This window comes from Nanorana parkeri, unplaced genomic scaffold (genome assembly GCF_000935625.1).
Source record: "Nanorana parkeri isolate BGI_ZX_2015 unplaced genomic scaffold, ASM93562v1 scaffold384, whole genome shotgun sequence".
Classification (NCBI taxonomy): Eukaryota; Metazoa; Chordata; class Amphibia; order Anura; family Dicroglossidae; genus Nanorana; species Nanorana parkeri.
In genome coordinates this window covers 262,942-282,819 of record NW_017306652.1, presented here as the reverse complement: position 1 = coordinate 282,819, position 19,878 = coordinate 262,942, and the positions used below count along the sequence as shown (strand labels likewise).

General features: G+C 37.9%; 1 protein-coding gene across 4 annotated transcripts in view; it reads left to right on the top strand.

The window, feature by feature from the left end:
- MEF2C (myocyte enhancer factor 2C) overlaps positions 1-19,878 on the top strand; it is a 124,009-nt gene that overhangs the window by 2,462 nt on the left and 101,669 nt on the right. For all 4 annotated transcript variants that reach the window (XM_018559241.1, XM_018559239.1, XM_018559238.1 and 1 more), the window contains exon 2: positions 4,010-4,197. In XM_018559241.1, coding sequence (XP_018414743.1) covers positions 4,144-4,197 — 54 coding nt within the window. In that variant the 5' untranslated portion in view covers positions 4,010-4,143. The remainder of the gene's footprint in view (positions 1-4,009; positions 4,198-19,878) is intronic.

Below are 19,878 nucleotides of genomic sequence, written 5' to 3'. Positions count from 1 at the left end.
GGGGGGGGGTTATGGCACTAGACTAAATGAACATACTGTATAATCATTGTTAACACTTATTTCATGTAAAAGGGAAAAATCGTGACTTCACCTGCACATGATCAGATGTTTGTAGAATAGATTCCATGGGGGTGACTTACTAAAGATAAATAGACTACTCACTTTGCAAGGAAATTTTCACATTGCAGGGGACATTTCCTTAAAAGAGAACTATGGGGTAAGTGTTTTTCCCCATAGTTCTCTTAAGGGTCACGGGAGGACATATACTAGTGTCCTCCCATGACCCAAAGTTCAGTATATCCCGCGGTATACTGAGACCGCCGCAGCTGGGACGGATCCCGACATTACTGTCAAGATCCACACAGCTGCGTGAGTGACAGCTGGCTCTGCCTATCTAGAGGCAGAGCCAGCTGTACCGGCCCCCTCCCCCGTCCGTTCCTCCAGTCAGCACTGGAGGATCAGAGCGGGGAGGAGGGGAATGCCTGCAGGTTGCCGTGACTGACAGTCACGGCTCTGTGCAGGGAGATGATTGAGAAGTGAGTGAGCGACGGTATGTGTTCACTCACTTCCTGATCTATTGAGCCGACGTGTGACAGTTTCATTGTCACACTTCGGCTCGAACTATTTTCACTGATTTTCACTCACCTCATAGTTCTCCTTTAAGCTTAGTGAATGTGATAGAATTTCTCTTTGCAAAGAATACCCAATCATGAGCAAGGAAAACAAAAAGAAAGTATTTTTGCTCACCCATGATTGGGTGTTGGAAGTCAGCAGATCTTCACTGCATTAACGTAAAAGGCAACTTCCCCTGCAAAGTGAACCATACACTGAGTGGCCAGATTATTATGACCACCCCATCAGTACTCTGTTGGGCCACGAGATGACTCCACGAGATGACTTTGTTGGGCCGCCTCATGACTCCACGAGATGTTGAAAGGTGATGCGATGAATCTGACACTGCACTGTTGCCCTTCTGTTGTCTTGTACCAGTCTTGCCACTCTCCGTTCTGCCCTAACATTGACTAGTGCTGACGGCCACAATTCGCACGTGTTTAAAGACAGTCCAGTCTTTAAACACTTTACCAACAGCTGCTCTTGAACACTTAACGAATTCTGCTGTTTTGCTGAAACTCGGTCCATGGCTCCAAGCGCCAACAATCATCCCACGTTCAAAGGCTGTTACATCGCATTGTTTACCCATATCTTCAGAAAAAAATCACTTCTACTGTCGTGGTAAACAACCTGCTTCCCTATTTATAATGGTCTGGCCCTCTAGCAACTTCAGCGCAAAATTATAGCTAATTATAGCTAATTTGCCTACAAACGTCAGGTGGTCATAATAAACTGGCCACTCAGTGTATATTTGCCTTTAATAAATTAACCAATGTCTTGATGAAATATGGGGGCTGTTGACCTTCTTCTAGAAAATACTAGTTGACTGCCTGTTATGCTCACGTTCACGCACAAATTTGCACTTCACAAGGGATTATAGAAAACTAGTATTTTCAGAATAAGATGTCACAGTGTTGGCTAAGAAAAGATTTTCCAATAAGTGCCACAGAGTATAAAAAGCCAGTGGGTTATGCAGCTCACAAGCATCCACCCAACAGAACTTTAAAGAAGAAATGAACTCCGAGCATTAATATTCTTAGCCCTTGCAGTGGGGCTACCCTCACACTTTAAGGGTTAAGTGCTCATTTTCATCCAGGGATGAAAATAACAAAGTTATACTCATCTGAACCTTGTAGATGGCTGGCTGTTAGACCGGTCCCTTCAGCCTGTCTCCTCCTCCGCTCTTGCATTGGAAAGTCCCTTGGCATTTTCATGTCCTATATACTGTATTAGACATGATGACTTACAGGACCTTAGACCGCCGAGGCTGACGGGACTAGTCTAACAGTCAGCCAGCTTCAAGGTACAGGTGAGTATAATTTTGATATTTTCATCCCTAGACGAAAATAAGCACTTAACCCTTGCAGTGCGGGGGTAGCCCCACTGCAAGGGTTAAGAATGTTTATGCCTTCAGTTCTTCTTTAAAGGAGAACTATGAGGTGAGTGAAACTCACTCATCCTCATAGTTCGAACCGACGTGTTACAATGAAACTGTCACACATTGGCTCAATAGATTGGGAAGTGAGTGAACGCATACCGTCGCTCGCTCACTTCTCGATCATCTCCCTGCAGACAGTCATGGCTCCTGCAGGGATTCCTCCTCCCCACTCCGATCCTCCAGTGCTGACTGGAGGAACAAAAGGGGGAAGGGGCGGTTACAGCTGGCTCTGCCTCTAGATAGTCGACAGTAATGTCAGGATCCGTCCCGGCTGCAGCGGTCTCAGTATACGGCGAGCTGTAGTTTGCGATATACTGAGCTTTGGGTCACGGGAGGACACTAGTATATGTCCTCCCGTGACGCTTAAGAGAACTATGGGGAAAAACACTTACCACATAGTTCTCTTTTAAGGTAACTGAAATATCAGATATCATCAATAACGTGTCCAAAATATCTATATTACCCTCTAACACATTGGTGTTTGAGACGAAAACAGGTTCTCTAAACCTGTTGAAAGTCATGTCTTATTTTAATGTAGGGTCTATAGAAATACATTATTAATTGCCTCTGATGTTTATTCCTAAATATGTTTAACTGGATCAATCTTATTCTGTGGAATTGTCATTCTTTAATTACAATGTTTTAATTTTAATTTAGGTTACATATAGGGGAAGGTTATACTATTGTATTGACTTTCTTGTGGTTGTATATTACCCATTACATTCTCCTAACCAAATTGAATAATTATTATTACCTTTATCAGGAATTATTTAAAGGCGGACCTTGTACAAGCTCAGTACAATTGAGTTTGCTTCTATTCTAAACACTTTGATATCTTCAACATAGGCTGTTTTTGTCAAACTGCAGTCTTTTCTTTTCATGTTCCCTCCTCCCTACACACACTAACTGTTGCAAATCTTTGAAAGGTGGAGGACGCACAGAAACAATACATAGAACCGGCTGTATATTGTCTGATTATATGGTACATTGTCCTGATTGGGCTTATACAGGCAGTGTTAGTAGGGTTTAGGAAGCTATCTTTAAAAAGACCAGACCAACTAAATGTGACATTTCAGTTATAACTAAAGTTTTGGGGGAAGAGTCATCCTCTGGCTCCTTGTATTACTAGGGCTGTTCAGTAGCGAGATCCCCCATTCCTAGCTTTGTTCTTTCACAACTTGGGGAGTCTTGCTCCTACTGCAAGGATGTTCCAATGCCTTGCATTGTGGTTAATATGAATTAAAAATTCACCAGATAACTCAGAGATCTTAGCAGTCACCACTTAAGATATTGAGAGACATTAGGTAACATTAGGTGCTCGGTTCCTGATTGGCCAGTTAAAAAATGTTTTCTCAACAAATTAGTGAAAAGTTCAAAAGATAGTAAAACATCCCCATAATATCTGATAACTGATGAATATCTGATGAATAAGAAGCAAAGAGCTACTGTGAGAACTACACAGTAACCCATCAACTGGATTGTTGGCTGACCCATTTAATTACTGACATGTGAAATTCATAAGTTATCTTGCATATTAAATGTATGTCACTAATTAAAGGCATAAAGCTTTCACTGATTTGACATGAAACTTAAGTAAACTTAAATTTGATTGGTAGATAAGGCCTAGACTGCCCATAGAGGAGCAGATGAATGATGGGAGATGGAAGTGCTGCTCATCATTATCCAGGTCATCACTTTGCTGAACCAACCACAACCTTTCTCAGGTTCCATATACCAATGATACACATATAGCTAAAGGGAAAAATGAATGATCACCAACTAGTCACAGAGGTTTTCAAATTTTATTGTAAAACTGTCAAATCTAAGCAAATTATAACAAGCTAATTTCTATTGAATACGCTTATTTATTTTTGTTTACTCATAGATTCCATGTAAAAATTGTGTATGTGTCTTTATTTGCTTTATCCTTAAAACTTTTCTTTAATTTCAACCAAACAGGTACGGATGTCGGGATCTGTGAACTGAAAAGGGTAACAGGAAAGTGAAAGTAGTGTTGACAGAAAGAAGTGTAAAGGCTAGAGGAAGGAAAAACACATTGTTTAAGGACGAGAGAAGACAGAAAAACGGGGACTATGGGGAGAAAAAAGATTCAGATTACGAGGATAATGGATGAACGTAACAGACAGGTAAGAAGCAGCAAATGTTCCTCTGGAGAATATCATGGTCCAATCCCACTAGTATAGAGAGTAACGAGTCTCTCCTTAAGAATCACACTTGTGTAATTAATCACGGTGAATATATTAAGAGTGCAGTGTATAAACAGGGTGTTTTGTTAAGTCTTAAAAGATAATTAATTGACAAGCAAAGCAACAGTGGCACTAGCTCAGCAAATTGAATAGGCGAAGGTGGATGGTGCTTGTAGGGAAGAGTTGACACCCTCTGATCACAACACTGTATAATGATAGAGAGTATAGCTCTACAGCGCAGCAATGCCTTGGAGAGGAAAATTTATTACATGCAAGAGTCCCATGCCTTCCGGTGCTTTTCTATCCGTAGCAACATCATCATATATTTCATTGTTTTATTTATTTCTACTGTATGAAATTATTAGAGTCCTTAGATGGGACTAATTAATTGGAAAGGTTAGACTTTTGTCTTATACAGGGTGATATGCTTGGTCCATTTTCAAGAACAGTATCTCTTAAATAGGAAAAGGGAGTATTTAGGAGTTAAAGATTTTTACCAGACCAATGAACTAAAACTAAGAGAATAAACCACATGTTGGCTTTAGCTTACTGACATCAATGCACTGCTGATGAGAATACTGACAGCAAGTGGTTAACTTTCTCAGTAGCAATACTTTTTAATGTCGCTCTAGCCTGACAAGGGAACCAATATATTAGAATCAGTTAGGTTTAAGACCAAGGGATTTGGCTATTTAGCATTTGCCCATGATAGTGAAATATTGGAGCCAAGAGGGTGCATCTGTTATTTCAGAGGTTACAGTTAGTGGTTAGGTTAAGGTTAGGTCAAGTTTTTAGGATGTTAAGCTTTTGTTATGTTTCAGGATTAAGGATTTCAGGATTAAGAGGAGGTTAAGGGTTAAGGAGTCTTGGTTAAAGGAGAACTATGTGGTGAGTGATTTCCACTCATCCTTATAGTTAGAGCCGATCTGTGACAAAGAAGCTGTCAGAGGTCGGTTCTACTGATCAGGAAATGAACAAACACATACCGTCGCTCGCTCAGTTTTTGATCATCTCCCTGCGGAGAGCGGTGACTGTCAGTCACTGCTCCCTACAGGGACCCCCCTGCGATCCTCCAGCGCTGAGTGGAGGAATGGACGGGGAGGGGGCGGGCACAGCTGGCTCTGCCTCTAGATAGGCAGAGCCAGCTGTCACTCACACAGCTCGGTGGACAGTATTGTCGGGATCCGTCCCGGCTGCGGCACTCTCAGTATATGGCGGGCTACTGAGCTGTGGGTCACGGGAGGAAGTTAGTATATGTCCTCCCGTCACCCTAAAGAGAACTATGGAGAAAACACTTACCCCATAGTTCTCTTTTAAGGTTTAGGGTTCAAGTGAGGTCTGTTGTTTACAGAGCTGTGTAGCTGAAGCTCTAATTGCACACAGCTCAACCCCCTCACTATGCTCTATATAGATATGTATGGAGTCTAAACTTGAAAAAGATAGTCACAAAGGAAGAATCATCTTTAGTACAGCATACCTTGTATTGTATGTTTTTTATAAAATGCTGATTTTGTATAGTTAGAAAATAATTTAAAAGATAAGTTTAGAAAAAAAAAACCTAGATTGACCCCAGACCATTAAAGCTAAACTCCAGGCAAACAGCTAAATAAGCAGATGACATAAGTATATAAGAGCGTTCTTATCTGTGAGAAGGTTTGTATTTCTGTCCATCCAGTTCTGACATTTTACACAGCTCTGCCCCCACAGCCCATCTCTGCCTAGCAGGGGCCTAATTTTACTCTTCTGCATTCACTTTAAGTTACAATCCTCTACCCCTAGATTTTATGAGAGTTTAAACCTTGCACTGCAGTGGAGCCCTACTGCAAGGGTAATTTTTCTGCCTGGATTGTTGCTTTAAGGGTTACAGGTAGGGGTTTAAAGTCCATCTCCACCTTTGTAAGTGATTAGCATTTGCTGTGGTAATGAAGAGGTGCAGTGATGATGTATACATGTGCACATTTTCATGACTCACATTGCACACTTTCTTAATTTTTTTATGAAGGTTTTATTAGGTCTAGCTCTGCCTTTACACCCAATACACTGTCCATGGAAAGGAGGGGGTGATTTTGGATATTTTCACATTGCCTGCACAGCACAGAGGCAAAACTTTTCGTGCGGATATGAAGAGGAAAGCTAACAATACAAATTAAGTTTCTGTTTTCATATACATCAACTGCATATGCCTGCTTCATGTTCACTCGGTGTACATTGCTGGCATATGTTTTTCAAAAATACCTCTGCAAAGGTGGAAATGGGCTTTAAGGTTAGGGATTTTCGGTACTAGGTTCTTGACACCAGTATTTAATATACTCATTATTCTTGCATGGCACATAAAACGTTGCTACTATCTCATTTAGCCTCAAAGCTGAAAATTATTATTATTTTGTACTGAAAAAACTCCAATATCCTACAAAGTGCTGTAAATAAAATAAAAATAGTGTGAATTAAAAACTACAGACAAAAACATATATGTTAAAGTTTCTATTTGAGTAAATCAGCAACCAGTTGTCCAATAAAATATATTTGAAAAGTAAATATATTACTAGTCATGATGTTGAAGGCAGCTAGCTTCAAGCAGACAGTGTTTCCTACACATACTTATCTATGATCTCTTTTCTCATGTGTTCAGTTTCTAATGGATATACAGTATATCTCTTTAGCAGATGAGCTTAATCAGTGTGAGGTCACCAGAAATGTGTTGCTCTAAACATTGCAGGTGTGATGTGTTGGGATAGCAACCATACATTTCCTACAACGATCATTCTACCAAATTCAGTCAACATATGTTTGATGGATACCTTTGACAGAAGCTATTTAAGTTTGAAATAGCAAATAGAAATTACCAAGAAAAAAATATGTTCATGTCTTTGAATTAGGAGTTGTTATATTGTGATATACAGTTGTGCCAGAAGTACTGCAAGTATGGTGATGATTTGTGAAAACACTTATCAAATTTTAACAGCAGTGATGGACTTCCTAAACACACACACACACACATACACACACTCTCACATGTTCATACATTGCAAAGTTTTGGTTTACCAATAACATATTTTTTTAACTCAGCTTTACAACTCATTATAGCATTCTTGCCATTGACAATGACACATTAACATAAAATGTGAATATTTGATTAAAAAAGCAATGCAAAAATGTTTTTGTAGAGCATAGAAATCATAGCAAACAATCAGACCCTAGCTGTATTTTTATGGTTTAAGTTACAAAAAGAAAACTGACTACCTGATTAGGATCTATAGATAATGCACCTGCCCACTGTTTTAGCCTGTTCAATAAAAACAAAGGAAGGTGGATATTTTTTGGGAAAAAGTGCAAAACCATAACTACAGTGTGCTCACACCAACTGTTACACTGACATCCCCCCATTTCTACAGCAAGTAGAAGTTTCTGTATATTGCCTCTAATGAGATTTAGACTTTTGTTCCTCAAATAACATGGCAGTGGAAGACTCGGAAAAGTGAATATTTAAAAGAAATTGTAAATTACTCTATTTATGGGTGTATGTTTGATTGGAGTATTTTTTTAGTTTACTTAAATGCAGCTGCAGGTAAAACTTTTATCAGTAGGGTTTAACTGCATTATGCATCCCCCGGGAGATTTTTTTTACTCACATCCAGTACCAGTAACCGCCACCTGACAGAATTTGTAACTCTTCTATGGCATGCATGCAGCCAGATAACTTGCATTTTAAAAACAAACAGTCGGCCATGGTAGCCTACGTATTTATTTTAGTACAAAGTTCTTTTAAGAAGTAAAGAAAAATATATGTAAACATATATTTAGAAGTTCATGTAGGTGTTTGTGTCTGAACTCATGTAAACCCATCATGTCTCTTTGAACTTCCCTATAGAGACCAATGTTTCCTTTTGCTTTTTCCATGCCTATGCAAGTTCTGCATCAAGTGAAATAGCACTCATATGCTCTGTTTTTATAGTTCCTGTGCATTATTTAAATTAAAGGCTGTAGAGCTGGCTACTTTATTTCAAATAATGCTCAGGACCCCTAGTTGACTAACGGTATCTATGGCCATTCAGCCAGAATTACAGGGAGCTGTGTGTGGGAAAGGACAGGACCGAAGAAAGTGTAAATAATGCATTGCACTTTCCTCTCACAGTCCTTTACAAAAGTATTTCCTCTTCTTTAACCTTACTGGGAAATTACATAAATCTTACACGAGCACAGGTTCAAAGACCATTAGCTTCTATAAGGTCAAAAGAGATTGATCACTAAATGATTATAGAGATTTTCAAGTCTTTCTTTGAGACTGTAAGCACCTTTGGTGTCTACACATGTTGATTATCACTTGGCCTGATGGACCAGAACAGTTTCCCAGATTGGTTGCATGCAGATAACCAGATATGTCAGCCCTGGTCTTATATCCATACATAAGGGCTTATGGTTGTTTATTTCAAAGTGATTCGACCTTCCAAAGATATGACTTTTCACTTACATAACACATTGTTTAAAGCTTAAATATACTGTCATAAAAGAGAACAATGGATGACTGGATAAAAGGTTCCAATCAGACCTTCCAAAGATATGACTTTTCACTTACATAACACATTGTTTAAAGCTTAAATATACTGTCATAAAAGAGAACAATGGATGACTGGATAAAAGGTTCCAATCAGCATTGTACTAGCTACATATATAGTTATGTAGTTACATTGGTTATCTGTTGTGATCATTCATACTCAATCCTTTCTGATAGCTGGCTGAAGAATGGAGAACCATTCAGATTGCCTGATAGCCTCAGTGTATCTTTTGGCTGAGTGCACCAAGATGCATATGCACTTGAAGTTGTTTCCAAGAACTGATTATCATGATTTCATGGTTTGAACCACTTCCACCCTGACAACATTTTCATAATCACAGGACAGAATTTGAGAATCTTGCAATTAATCTAAGCTCTCTTTTATTTCCATTGTTTTCAACTCTAAAAAAGGTATTTAGTGGAGTTTTTTAAGCGGAAAATAGCTGCAATTTGTCTTTCGGTAATTGAACCTTAATTGTTTGCAGTTTTAATTATTTCGCATAATAAGATGTAAGGACTGCTCTAGAAAATAGGCTCTCTTTGTCCCAGTTTGAAGACAATACGATTATATAATACTTCTAAATTTACCAACCAAATAATCTTTCCAATAACTTAATTTGGTAATTCTGTCTTTGCATACAACAGAATTACATACAGATTCTAAAACCTACGTTCTTAGTGCATAACATGTTGACATTGGTAGAGTCAAGCTAAAGCAAAAGGTTCAGCAGTTACGGTTGCCTTGAAAATTCTTCCTCATATCAAACATTCTTATTTCAGCAAGTAACAAATCCTACAATTAAATTTTGTTATCGCTCAAATAGTTCTACAGTGCAACGCTGGAATTAGAAATTATGCTATTATTGTATTATACTGTATGTGGTTGAAAAAATATTAAGAAAAATACAAAATGTGAAATAGCTGTTTACATAAATATTGAATCCCATTAGTTTGCATACTTGGTGGTTCAGTTTACCCCATTCCTTTGGGAAGATTAGATTTGCTCCAGCGTATTATGGTTAGTTGAATTATGTGTAAGCATCACAATTTCTAAATTGCCATAAATTTCAAGTTCTTCAGGTCTACCTTTGCAGAATATGCATATTTCTGTCACTGAGCTATCCAAGTGTTATTTTAGACTCACCATTGTATTGCTGAAAGATAAACTTTGACCCAAGATTGACTTTTAGTAGACTGCAAGAGGTTCTCTTGCCATATGTTCCTACATCTTTCACCATTCCGTTTATGTTAAAGGATTACAGGTTTCTGTTGATGAAAGGCAGTCCTTTAGTACACCTTAACCTTCACTGTAGGTAGGATGCTATTGACCAACACATATCACTTAAAGTTTTGGCCATAAAGCCCTAACTTGGCCTCAATAGATCATAGAACCTTTCACTTTCAAAAAGCATAAAAGGTTTATTTTTAATGCTTTCTGGTGAACTCTGGATGTGTTTTCACAATGGCTTTTTTTGTACCAACCTAAAATACAAATGAGTGTTTTTCATTACTGCATCTTTATTCTAGTAATACACGCTTAAGTGATTGTTGGCCTTTCTGTGTCTTCCCTCACAAGTCTTCTAGAATTTTTAGGATAACCCTTTCTAGGAGGTTTGATGTAGCTTCCACATCCTAACTATTGAACTAACAGTGCCCCCTGGGACATTCAAACCATTGGATGTTTTTCTGTTCCCATTTCTTATTTATGCACTCAAGTATGTATTTATATATCTCATGCTTCTTTGGAGATATGGGATAGATAAATACGTAAATGGGATACATTTGCACAACTTTCCTTCACATTCACAGATTGAATAATAAAATAAAGAATTCCCGGAAACATAAGTCTAAAGCATCATAGGAGGCAAGTGGGACATGCAATGTTCTTATGTTTACAGTGTCCTTCACAGGCTATCCCACTGTGAAAACTTAGCTACAATGTTACCAGATTCTGCAGCTTTTGTTTCTTGGGTTGCAGTTCTTGGCTCCATAGAAGTCTGTTGGGTCGAGTACACTTGTTCAGACAATGCTGAACAGTACTTAGAGACCAGCAGCTGCAGGTAAAAATTATAATACCATTGGCAGCCTATTTTGACTACAGAGGTGAATGTAAATTGCACATTACACTTACCTCTCAGGATTCTTTAGAGTGTAAGATTTTATTCTTTAACGGAGAGTTTATAGCCTGAAAATTCCAGAAAATCTTCTAATAAATCACTTAAGAACCACACAGCAAAAATGTAAAAAATGTGTCAGTCATTTATGAACAGAACCTGAAAACTAGCTCAGTCATGAAGGGGTTAAACTGATTGTTAGTAAATGAACAACAGGAGCACATCTTTTGATGGTTTAGTTTAGACTAATTTAGGGTATTGTTCACCACTGTATATTCAAAATAATTCTTTTAACCCAACTTACTTCCTCTAATCCCATAAAATGCAACTACTAGCAGGTCTATTCACTAAAGGGTCTATTCATCTAAGGTAATTCTTAATGGTGATTGTTAAACAAATCAAAAAGAGAAAATGATGAGTGTTTCAACTGACCAAGAAGAAGCTGGTTGCCATTTTTCCAGTTCTGCACTGTAAATGGTATCTGCAGTTGGACTGGTGGCCAGTCTGCACTCATTATAGAGCTTCCTTTAGATGGGTTTTTTTTGTAATATGTAGCTGCTTCTGCTTAGTAATTTTCATCCATTCTCTTTCTGAAACTGCTAGTGACACTAAGTGCCCTTTTGTAAGAACAACATATGCCAACTTATTATTTCCAAATAGCTATTAAAATGTAATTTTACGGATTATTCCCCTGTGGAAATTATTAGATAGTTTGATAGTTACAAAGAGAGTGTTCTTCACATCTAAATGTCTTTTATTTTTAATTATATTTCATGAGATTAAATTATTACAAATTTCAATGTTTGGCTATGGAGCCATTTTAAAAGTTTATTTAGAAAAGTATGAGTAAATAATGGAAATTCAAATATGCAGTAAAATTCATTCCCATTTATGAATGAATGCAACGTGTTAGGTGAAAAGCAATGTTCTTTATAAAGCAGTTTACATTTTTTGTTTGTTAGACATTTATTTTTCACATTTCTTTGTTTACTTATGTTTTAAAAGCCTATGACTATATAAAGATGTTGTTGGCATGATGCTAATTATATCAAACCCTTATATAACAAGTGCTGTTCTGTTCAGTGAGTGCAAGGGGATCCAAACTGATCCCTAAAAGCTGATTTCAACTTCAGATCATCAGATATACTTTTAATTATACATCATTGTATGAGGAACAATATGGAAACCAGCAAAATGGTGATTTGACAGTTATTGTGTAAGAACAGTGACAGTTAGTGAAAATGCCATCCATTTTAAAGCAGAACATTACTCAGAAAAATAATATTTACTTGTTAATTACACTCCACATGTCACTCCATATAAAATCGTTGTGCAGTATTTTAATTTTTTCCTCCATCTTCTGTCCCTTTCTTATTTTTCTGTTTCTGCTCACAATCCCAGCATCTATCAGATGCTGTATGGGGATGACATCCTGCTTGGAAGCTTAGATTCATTCCCTCGTATTTTGGCAGGTTGTATATTTTCCAAGACTGCTGAGGAGATGTTGATGGGGACATTTGAAAAAGAAGAAGGAGAAGGCATTGTTTGCTGGACAGAGTAGAACATTAAGGGAAATAGACTACTTTATTTGGGGTTGCAGAGTCATGTAATAATTACAATTTTACATGATGTTTACTGGGTTTTTGTAGTTAGAAAGACATCCTTTGAAATGCATAGCTTCCACTAGGTGTGTTTTGGTTCTGCTTTCCTATTGGGCTTCTATTTATTGGGGACCATCTAACCTCTGGGCCACTATATGGACAACACCTCTGATCTACCAGATCAGCTAACTGCTGACTGTCAAATTAGTGCACTATATGGTTGCCAAGGTCACCTGTTTCAAAAGCCATATTATAATCCCCTCCTGTGCTAAGTCATTTACTCATTGTCACAAGGGTTTGAACTACCCAGCGTGAGTGCTGTCAGGTAAATGATGTGATGGGGGTTGGTTTGTCTATCTGCTGTATAAAAAAATGACAGCTGGGAAACATCCTTCCCATTAGTAATACTTTTTTTCTACTACATGAAGGACTTTATGTTCAAAAACATTTTGTGAAAACATGTTATTCAAATATTTTGTTAAATATTGGTTATATCTGGTCATATATGTAATTTTCAGTTTTGTAAATGACATTTGTAACAAAATTATGATGTAATAATACAACGTCTTAAATAATGCAGTCATTGAATAACATAATTATGTAATATTATAATGTCTATATTCCTAAGGTTCAAGCAAACATAACCAAAATAGAATGCAATCAAGTTATAGATAAATTATGACACGTATTTTAATATGCTGTTTTAAGTACATTAATGTGTCCTTATATTAGCTTTCCATATTCCCTTGCACACCAGAAACCAGACTGAGATGCAGAGGGCCAGGAATGCGATTTAGGTTTATGACTTTGTAGAATACTGTGAGTCTCAAAGTTGGTACTTACTTACAGAGGGGAAAACATTAGAATGGCAATATCCGTGTGCTCCAGCTCCGTTATTGCCCAGTAGGAAGACTGGGTTTGGCACAAGGAAACAAAAGCATTTTTCTTAAAGAGGAAGTTTACCCATATCTTCAGAATAACAACAAAGGCAACTTTTAGAAATGTTTAGTAATGGCAATCTACAAACACATACTTCTAGAAAATTGTAGGCTTTTTATTTTTTGCATACCTTATTATTTTCCCCAGTCTTCTGACAGTGGCCATTTTAACTAAGGGCAGGTGACTTGATCTCTCTTAACTTTCTGGAACTCTGGCACATGTGACTAGGACATGTGACGATGCACATCATCTCAGGGGAGGAAAATGCCTTTCCCTGAGATCTCATGAGATCACAGATGAGATTTCCCATCGATGCTCTGCTGATGTAATCCTTCCCAGGATGCAATGTTTGGGCACATTACATAATTTGTGCCAAAATGTACCAGGAAAAATAGAAACTGTAAGAAAAAAAATATGTTTGCTTAGCTAATGAATGTAAGATGACATCATATCAGCATGCAGAGCTGTATGCTGATGTGATTTTTAGTCAAGGTGGGTAAAGGTCCACTTTAAAGGCACTTAGCAGATGGGTGTACCCTTATGATAGTTTTGTGGAACAAAGGGTGTGTGTGGAACTATGCATAGGATGCGTACAATTATGACAGTAAGGCAAGATATATTTGTGGCCATATAATTTAATTCTTAGAGATAAGATTTTTTTCTTATTATTCTTTATTTTTGCCACCGATATCCCATTATATTTATTTTTGCTGTTCATGGAAACCCATAGATCTAGTGCTCTATTGATTCAACAACTTGACACGGGAATTTTCCCTTAGCTTAATAAATGTGGTGAAAATTTACTTTGCAAAGAATACTCAGTCATGTGCAAGGAAAATTTAACAAAAATATTATTACTGTTATACATGATTTACACATTCTGCTGCACTTTACAAAATAAAGGGGGGCAGTACACTTACCATATAATTCAGTACAAGAGGCTTAGGAGGGCTCTGCCCATGACAGTTTATATTTTTGCATGCACATGATCAGATGATGGAAGTAAGCAGAACTTCATCTCATTCACTAAGCTAAGTGAGATTTCCCTTTCAAAGTGAACAGTCAATTTGCCTATAGTAAATCATCTCCAAGGTATAATAATACTTGCATTCCTGTACCAGACAAGATTAACAGACAGGAAATAATTTCTGTGTAAAAAAAATGTCTCTTTCTATAAACTATCTCAAGACCTTCATTTATGATAAACTTCTGAAACTTTTAAATCAACAATTGCAATTAGTTGGCCTGCTTGTAGCCTGCCATAGATCTACTGTGTATGTATGCTATGCACAGAGAAACCTGGGATACATTTTACAACACAGAAGCAAAGAGGAATATGCTGCCCAGGAATTATGCCACATAAGTCGCATTATGAAACCTGATTGCATATAGTGCAAATTACATTTTCATAACTTTGGATGTTCATAAAAGCTAGTATGAATATGCCAGGCTACAGCGAATATGGAATGACAGACTGTATTACACGGTTGGCTTTCTGATTTTCTTAATTGTTTGTCTCTACTTTTCTGCTTGGCAAGGATTTGAAGTGAGAGCTACATAATGCAGTTCACATTTGTCTGGCTAATTAAGACCTGACAAATCATAGCATTGGCACATTACATGCTTCATCAGACAAAACCCTACTTTTCAAATATTAGTAGTAAATGGGCCTTCTATGGTTAGTCAACTAATTGCTCATTCACTTGACTTGCTTATCTGTATGAAGCATTATGAGAGGTAAATTTATGGGCAATAATATGATTATACACAAAAGGCATGATACTCCCAGGTCCACTGAAATGGGGATGTAAAGCTCAAAGCTGTAAGGATCTTTTCATGCAGCTGGGTAAACATGAGATCTATGCATTCTCTACAAAGTGTGAGATTAATGCCAGAGGCTCAATGTTTCTCTTTATTTTTATGATCTACTTTACTTTCTATATTTTCATAGAAATTAAAAACAACACATTTGTAAACTCTTCACAAAGAACCTCAGTTAAATAAAAGTAGAGTCTAATTTAATACAAATGTACATCTATTGGAGATGTTTAAGACATGATAAAGACTAAGCCCATAAAATGTTCATGTTTATGAGTGAGCTAGCCAGTGTGCCTTTCTAGAGGTTATTGTAAGACTACATCTATTGGATATCTTTTTCATTCATCTGTTAAAAGGAATGCAGAATTCTTGCTGACTGGATAAGGTTTTCAAGCCGACATAACTGTAGTCCACCACACTTCCCTTGACTTATCTAGTGATCCTGGAATGCATTTGCTGGTAATTCTATTATACCCTCCTTGCTGCCTCACACACGTTAAAACCCTCATACAATAAGAAGTTTCTCACATCCACCAATTAGATTTAGACCTGTTTTGTAAGTTTAAAAGTCGTTTATGGCCAAATGCATGTGCATTGGTTTTCAATGGATTTTGAACTTAGGGTTTCCTGGGAAATATCTGCTACTGGTGTCTTCTAAGTAATAGAAAATGAAAAGAATTTTCTCCCTACTCACAGTATGAAAAATTGCTTGACTCATGCAGTGCTTATGGCAGGCAACACTATTCAACCTTCAAGTGGATGAAAAGTTCTGTTATTGGCAGACTTTACATGGGTATTTATAAGTAAAGCTGACATTATAATGGCAGCTTTTTAGTTTATCAGAATGAAACACCAACAGCTGCAGATATTTAAATTGAATACAGAGATTATGTCAATGGTACAATGTCAATGATTCTCCTTCCAAACTTTATATTTTCAATGTACTGCCTTATTAGATAACATTTTCAATACACAGGTCAATTCTCTGTGACCAGTGCTTCAGGTTTTCTTGACTGCTAAACTTTGAGTGCATATAAGCCCACAGGCATAAACAGAAATATCTGTCACCTGATAAGTACCCAATTTGCACCCTGTATCCGAACTGTCAGACAATGCCAAATAAAATGGCATCTCTGCATCGGTCAGCAATTAGGAAACTTGATGAAATTACCAAAACTACTCCATTTTGCGCCATATCATTTTACACTAGTTTTTATAGATGGTCCCCTTAAAGCAACCCTCTGCTTTGCCAAAGTGTACAGAACCAGATATCAAATATGAGCTATTTAGCTTATAATCAGCTCACCAGAGTATAATCATTAAACCTAACTTTGCAAAAGTCATTCCCACCATCCTGCCCCTTACATTGCATAGAAAAGGTGAAACCAGACTGTCAATCATAGCCACATGCGAAAGACACCTCTTCCATTCCTGTGACAGCAATACTATCTAGTATTCCTGTGATATACTACAAAAGATAGGAGGTTTGGTTAGAAAGGGAGATGACAAAAAGTTTACATTTGCTAATCAGTGACAACTATCAGTTGTATGCTGTATGCTTTTTTATGGAAAAAAAGAGTGCATTTGAAACAGACGATGTAGTGCAATATAAAGCAAGACTGTGAGGTCTATTCACTAAGCTGCCGTAGGCAGCCGAGCGAACGACCGACCTGAAGCGAAGTGAGCCGAACGCTGTTGGCTATTCACTTCAGGCTGGTACGGCTGATTTCAGGCGTATATCGGCTGAAGTCAGCCGCATATCGTGTGGCTTCAGGTCGGCCGAACATGCTCGGCATGTTCGGCCGACCCGAAGTGCAGAAGGAGTTCGACTCAGTCGATCCAACATCTGGATCGGCTAAGCCGAACCTCCGGCAGGCTACTCGCTGCTGTTCGGTCCATTCGTATAGATGCCAAACAGCAGTGAGTGTATAGCTGAATGCCGCTGAGCTGCATTCGGCTCGGCTGTTCTGCTCGGTCCCTCTGTGGGACCGAGCAGAACAGAAAAATAGTTTAAAAAGTAGAACAAAATAAATAGAAAACGATTGTGCGGAGCTAGCAGTGACAGCTAGCTCCACCCAACTATTTTCTATTGGCCGGCAGTTCTGCTGCCGTCAAAAAAAAGAAGAACATTTTCGCCATAGGAATGCGTTGCTAGATTGCTAGCTATTGCACCCACCCTCTGCTGCTGTCAATCACTAGTGGGGACCTGATGGAGAACTGCAGGTCCCCTCTGCTGATTGACAGCAGCAGTGGACGGGTGCAATAGCTAGTTTGCTATTGGCTATTGCAAATTGAAATAGCCAATAGGAATGTAGCAATGCATTACTATGGTGACATTTTTTTTATTTTTTTATTCTGATGACAGCCAATGTCAGAAAAAAAAGCAGTGTTTCTCTCCTGGGCGGCCGGGAGAGGGAGACTCCCGTTCCCTTCGGTTTTACTGAACCGAAGGGGTCCTGGGGCAGAAGCTAGCCGAAGGATCAGCCGAAGCATTGCTTACATATATTGAGGTTTAAAAGTGTTGTCTGCTTATAGCTCCATCAGTATAGTGACATAAAGGGATTCCCCCAAGCATAGATCCCTTGTAACTAAATGTGAGTCTGATCTTGACCTCCCCCCTTCTTTGGTGGCCTACATTCTGACCACTCAGTTATAATGACCCTCATACTGGTGTAGACACTTAAGCAATCCTGTTGATGATTTCTTATTGGATGATAAATGTAAGTTACTATACTTTGCACTACCTCACTGTTATTTTTGTTTACTGATAAATTCCAGTAAAGTATCACCTATTTTAAGGTTTAAACAACAGGTGGTGCTGTGGGGAAAATGTGAAGTCAAAGGTTTTGTTTCCCCAAAAAATGGAAAGGAGACAGGGCAAAGCAAATTCTCCATATTACTATGCAGAGGGCTCAGAAAGACTGTAACATGGTTATTTACAAAAGGGTGAAGAGTTTGGAGAAGACAGGAGAAGGGAACAATCTGGGCCAAAAAAGCTGATTTGGAAACATTATCCAATTCAGCTTGCTTTCCAGTTCAGCTATGTTGTCCTAGAATGTGCTCTTCTCCTGCCCTCTCCAACCTCTTCACCCTTTTGTGAATAACCCTGTAAATTTTTATTCAGTCTGAAAATCACCTGTAACTATTTTATATTTGTTTGTATGACAACAAGAATATGTGGTTTTAAAGAAAACCTCTCATGAGAAACATATCTGCATTTGCTGACTTCATTCTGAAAATTTTAGTTGCCTGACCTTCAAGAGAGTCTGTTGGCTACAATATTTTCTGAATCACTGATCTGAAACAAGGAAAACTGCAGTCCTGGTGTCCATACATATTCCAGGTCAAAGATGGATGGATGAATATTGATGACAAAAAGATTTGCTTGACAACAGGGCAACTAGAAAAACTTTAAAAGAAACATGCACTAAGACAATATGCAGGCTGCCATTGCTGAACTCTCACTTTGAACATGCTATTTGCATGGAGGCCTGGATCATTGTCAGGGGGTCTGGCTTGGTTCTGTATTCATGAACTTCTTGCCTATTCCAGGTCAGTATTAAGTATTGCATATTGAAGCCAGAGATAGCCAGGCCACTGGCAGTTTCAAAAGGAGGTCAGTAACAGCCACCTCCTTATTTATCTCAGTAGAAGTTCACTTTAAATGTTAGCTTCTGTATTTATAACATAAGTATTTAAACATCTACAGACAATGTTATGTACATCTGCACAACTGTACAAATCATTTTTTATATTTTCCTGTTACCAAATATGTATTATTTGCATTGGCCTGAAATTCTCTGTATCTGTTTGTCAGTCTGAGAATCAACCATCCGATGAATCAGAAGACATCTTGCTTTAAACACCCATCTTTCACTTTTAATCACACATTCTGGGAATAAATTTACACCAGAAGGCAACAGCTCCATTGAAAGAGCTGAAATACTAACTGGAAATATTTTTTAAACAATCAGTTTTCAGATTTTGCCTACCTGGTGTAAACAAACAGCAATTTAATCAATTAATTTCAAAATCAAAACCAAGTTAAGTATTACTGTGGACAGATATCTACCAATGTTTGAGGAGTTTTACAGATAAATTTCACGCTTCACTGGAAGTAATGAGCTTGTTTCCACAGCAAACATCTATTGACTTTCTCTGTGTTTAACTGAACAGAAATAAATACTTGAAGTAAATGAAGAGTCTGTACTTCACTAAATGTCACCCCATTGCAGTAGACTAGAATAGTATGGGTAAAGTGATTCTCTCCTTCAGCATGACTAACAGGCTTTCAGGTGTTCTTAGATCAAATGCACTTGATAGGTTGGTGAACTTATGAACAAGGGTAGACCTAAGGCTATCTTAGCAGCCTTCAGTCCCAGAACTGCAGCCTTTTGGCCCTTTTTAAGCAGATCTTTTTTTAAATGTCAAATAACTACTATTTACTATCCCCAGCTTCCTATGTAAAAAATAAATAAATACCTAAAACCCTGATTTCTGGCCTACTCATCTAGGTGCAAATGACATCACTCAGCCTTACTCTGATATCCCTAGAAAGCTGAGGATCTCAAAAAGTGCAAGAATATACTCTAAAATA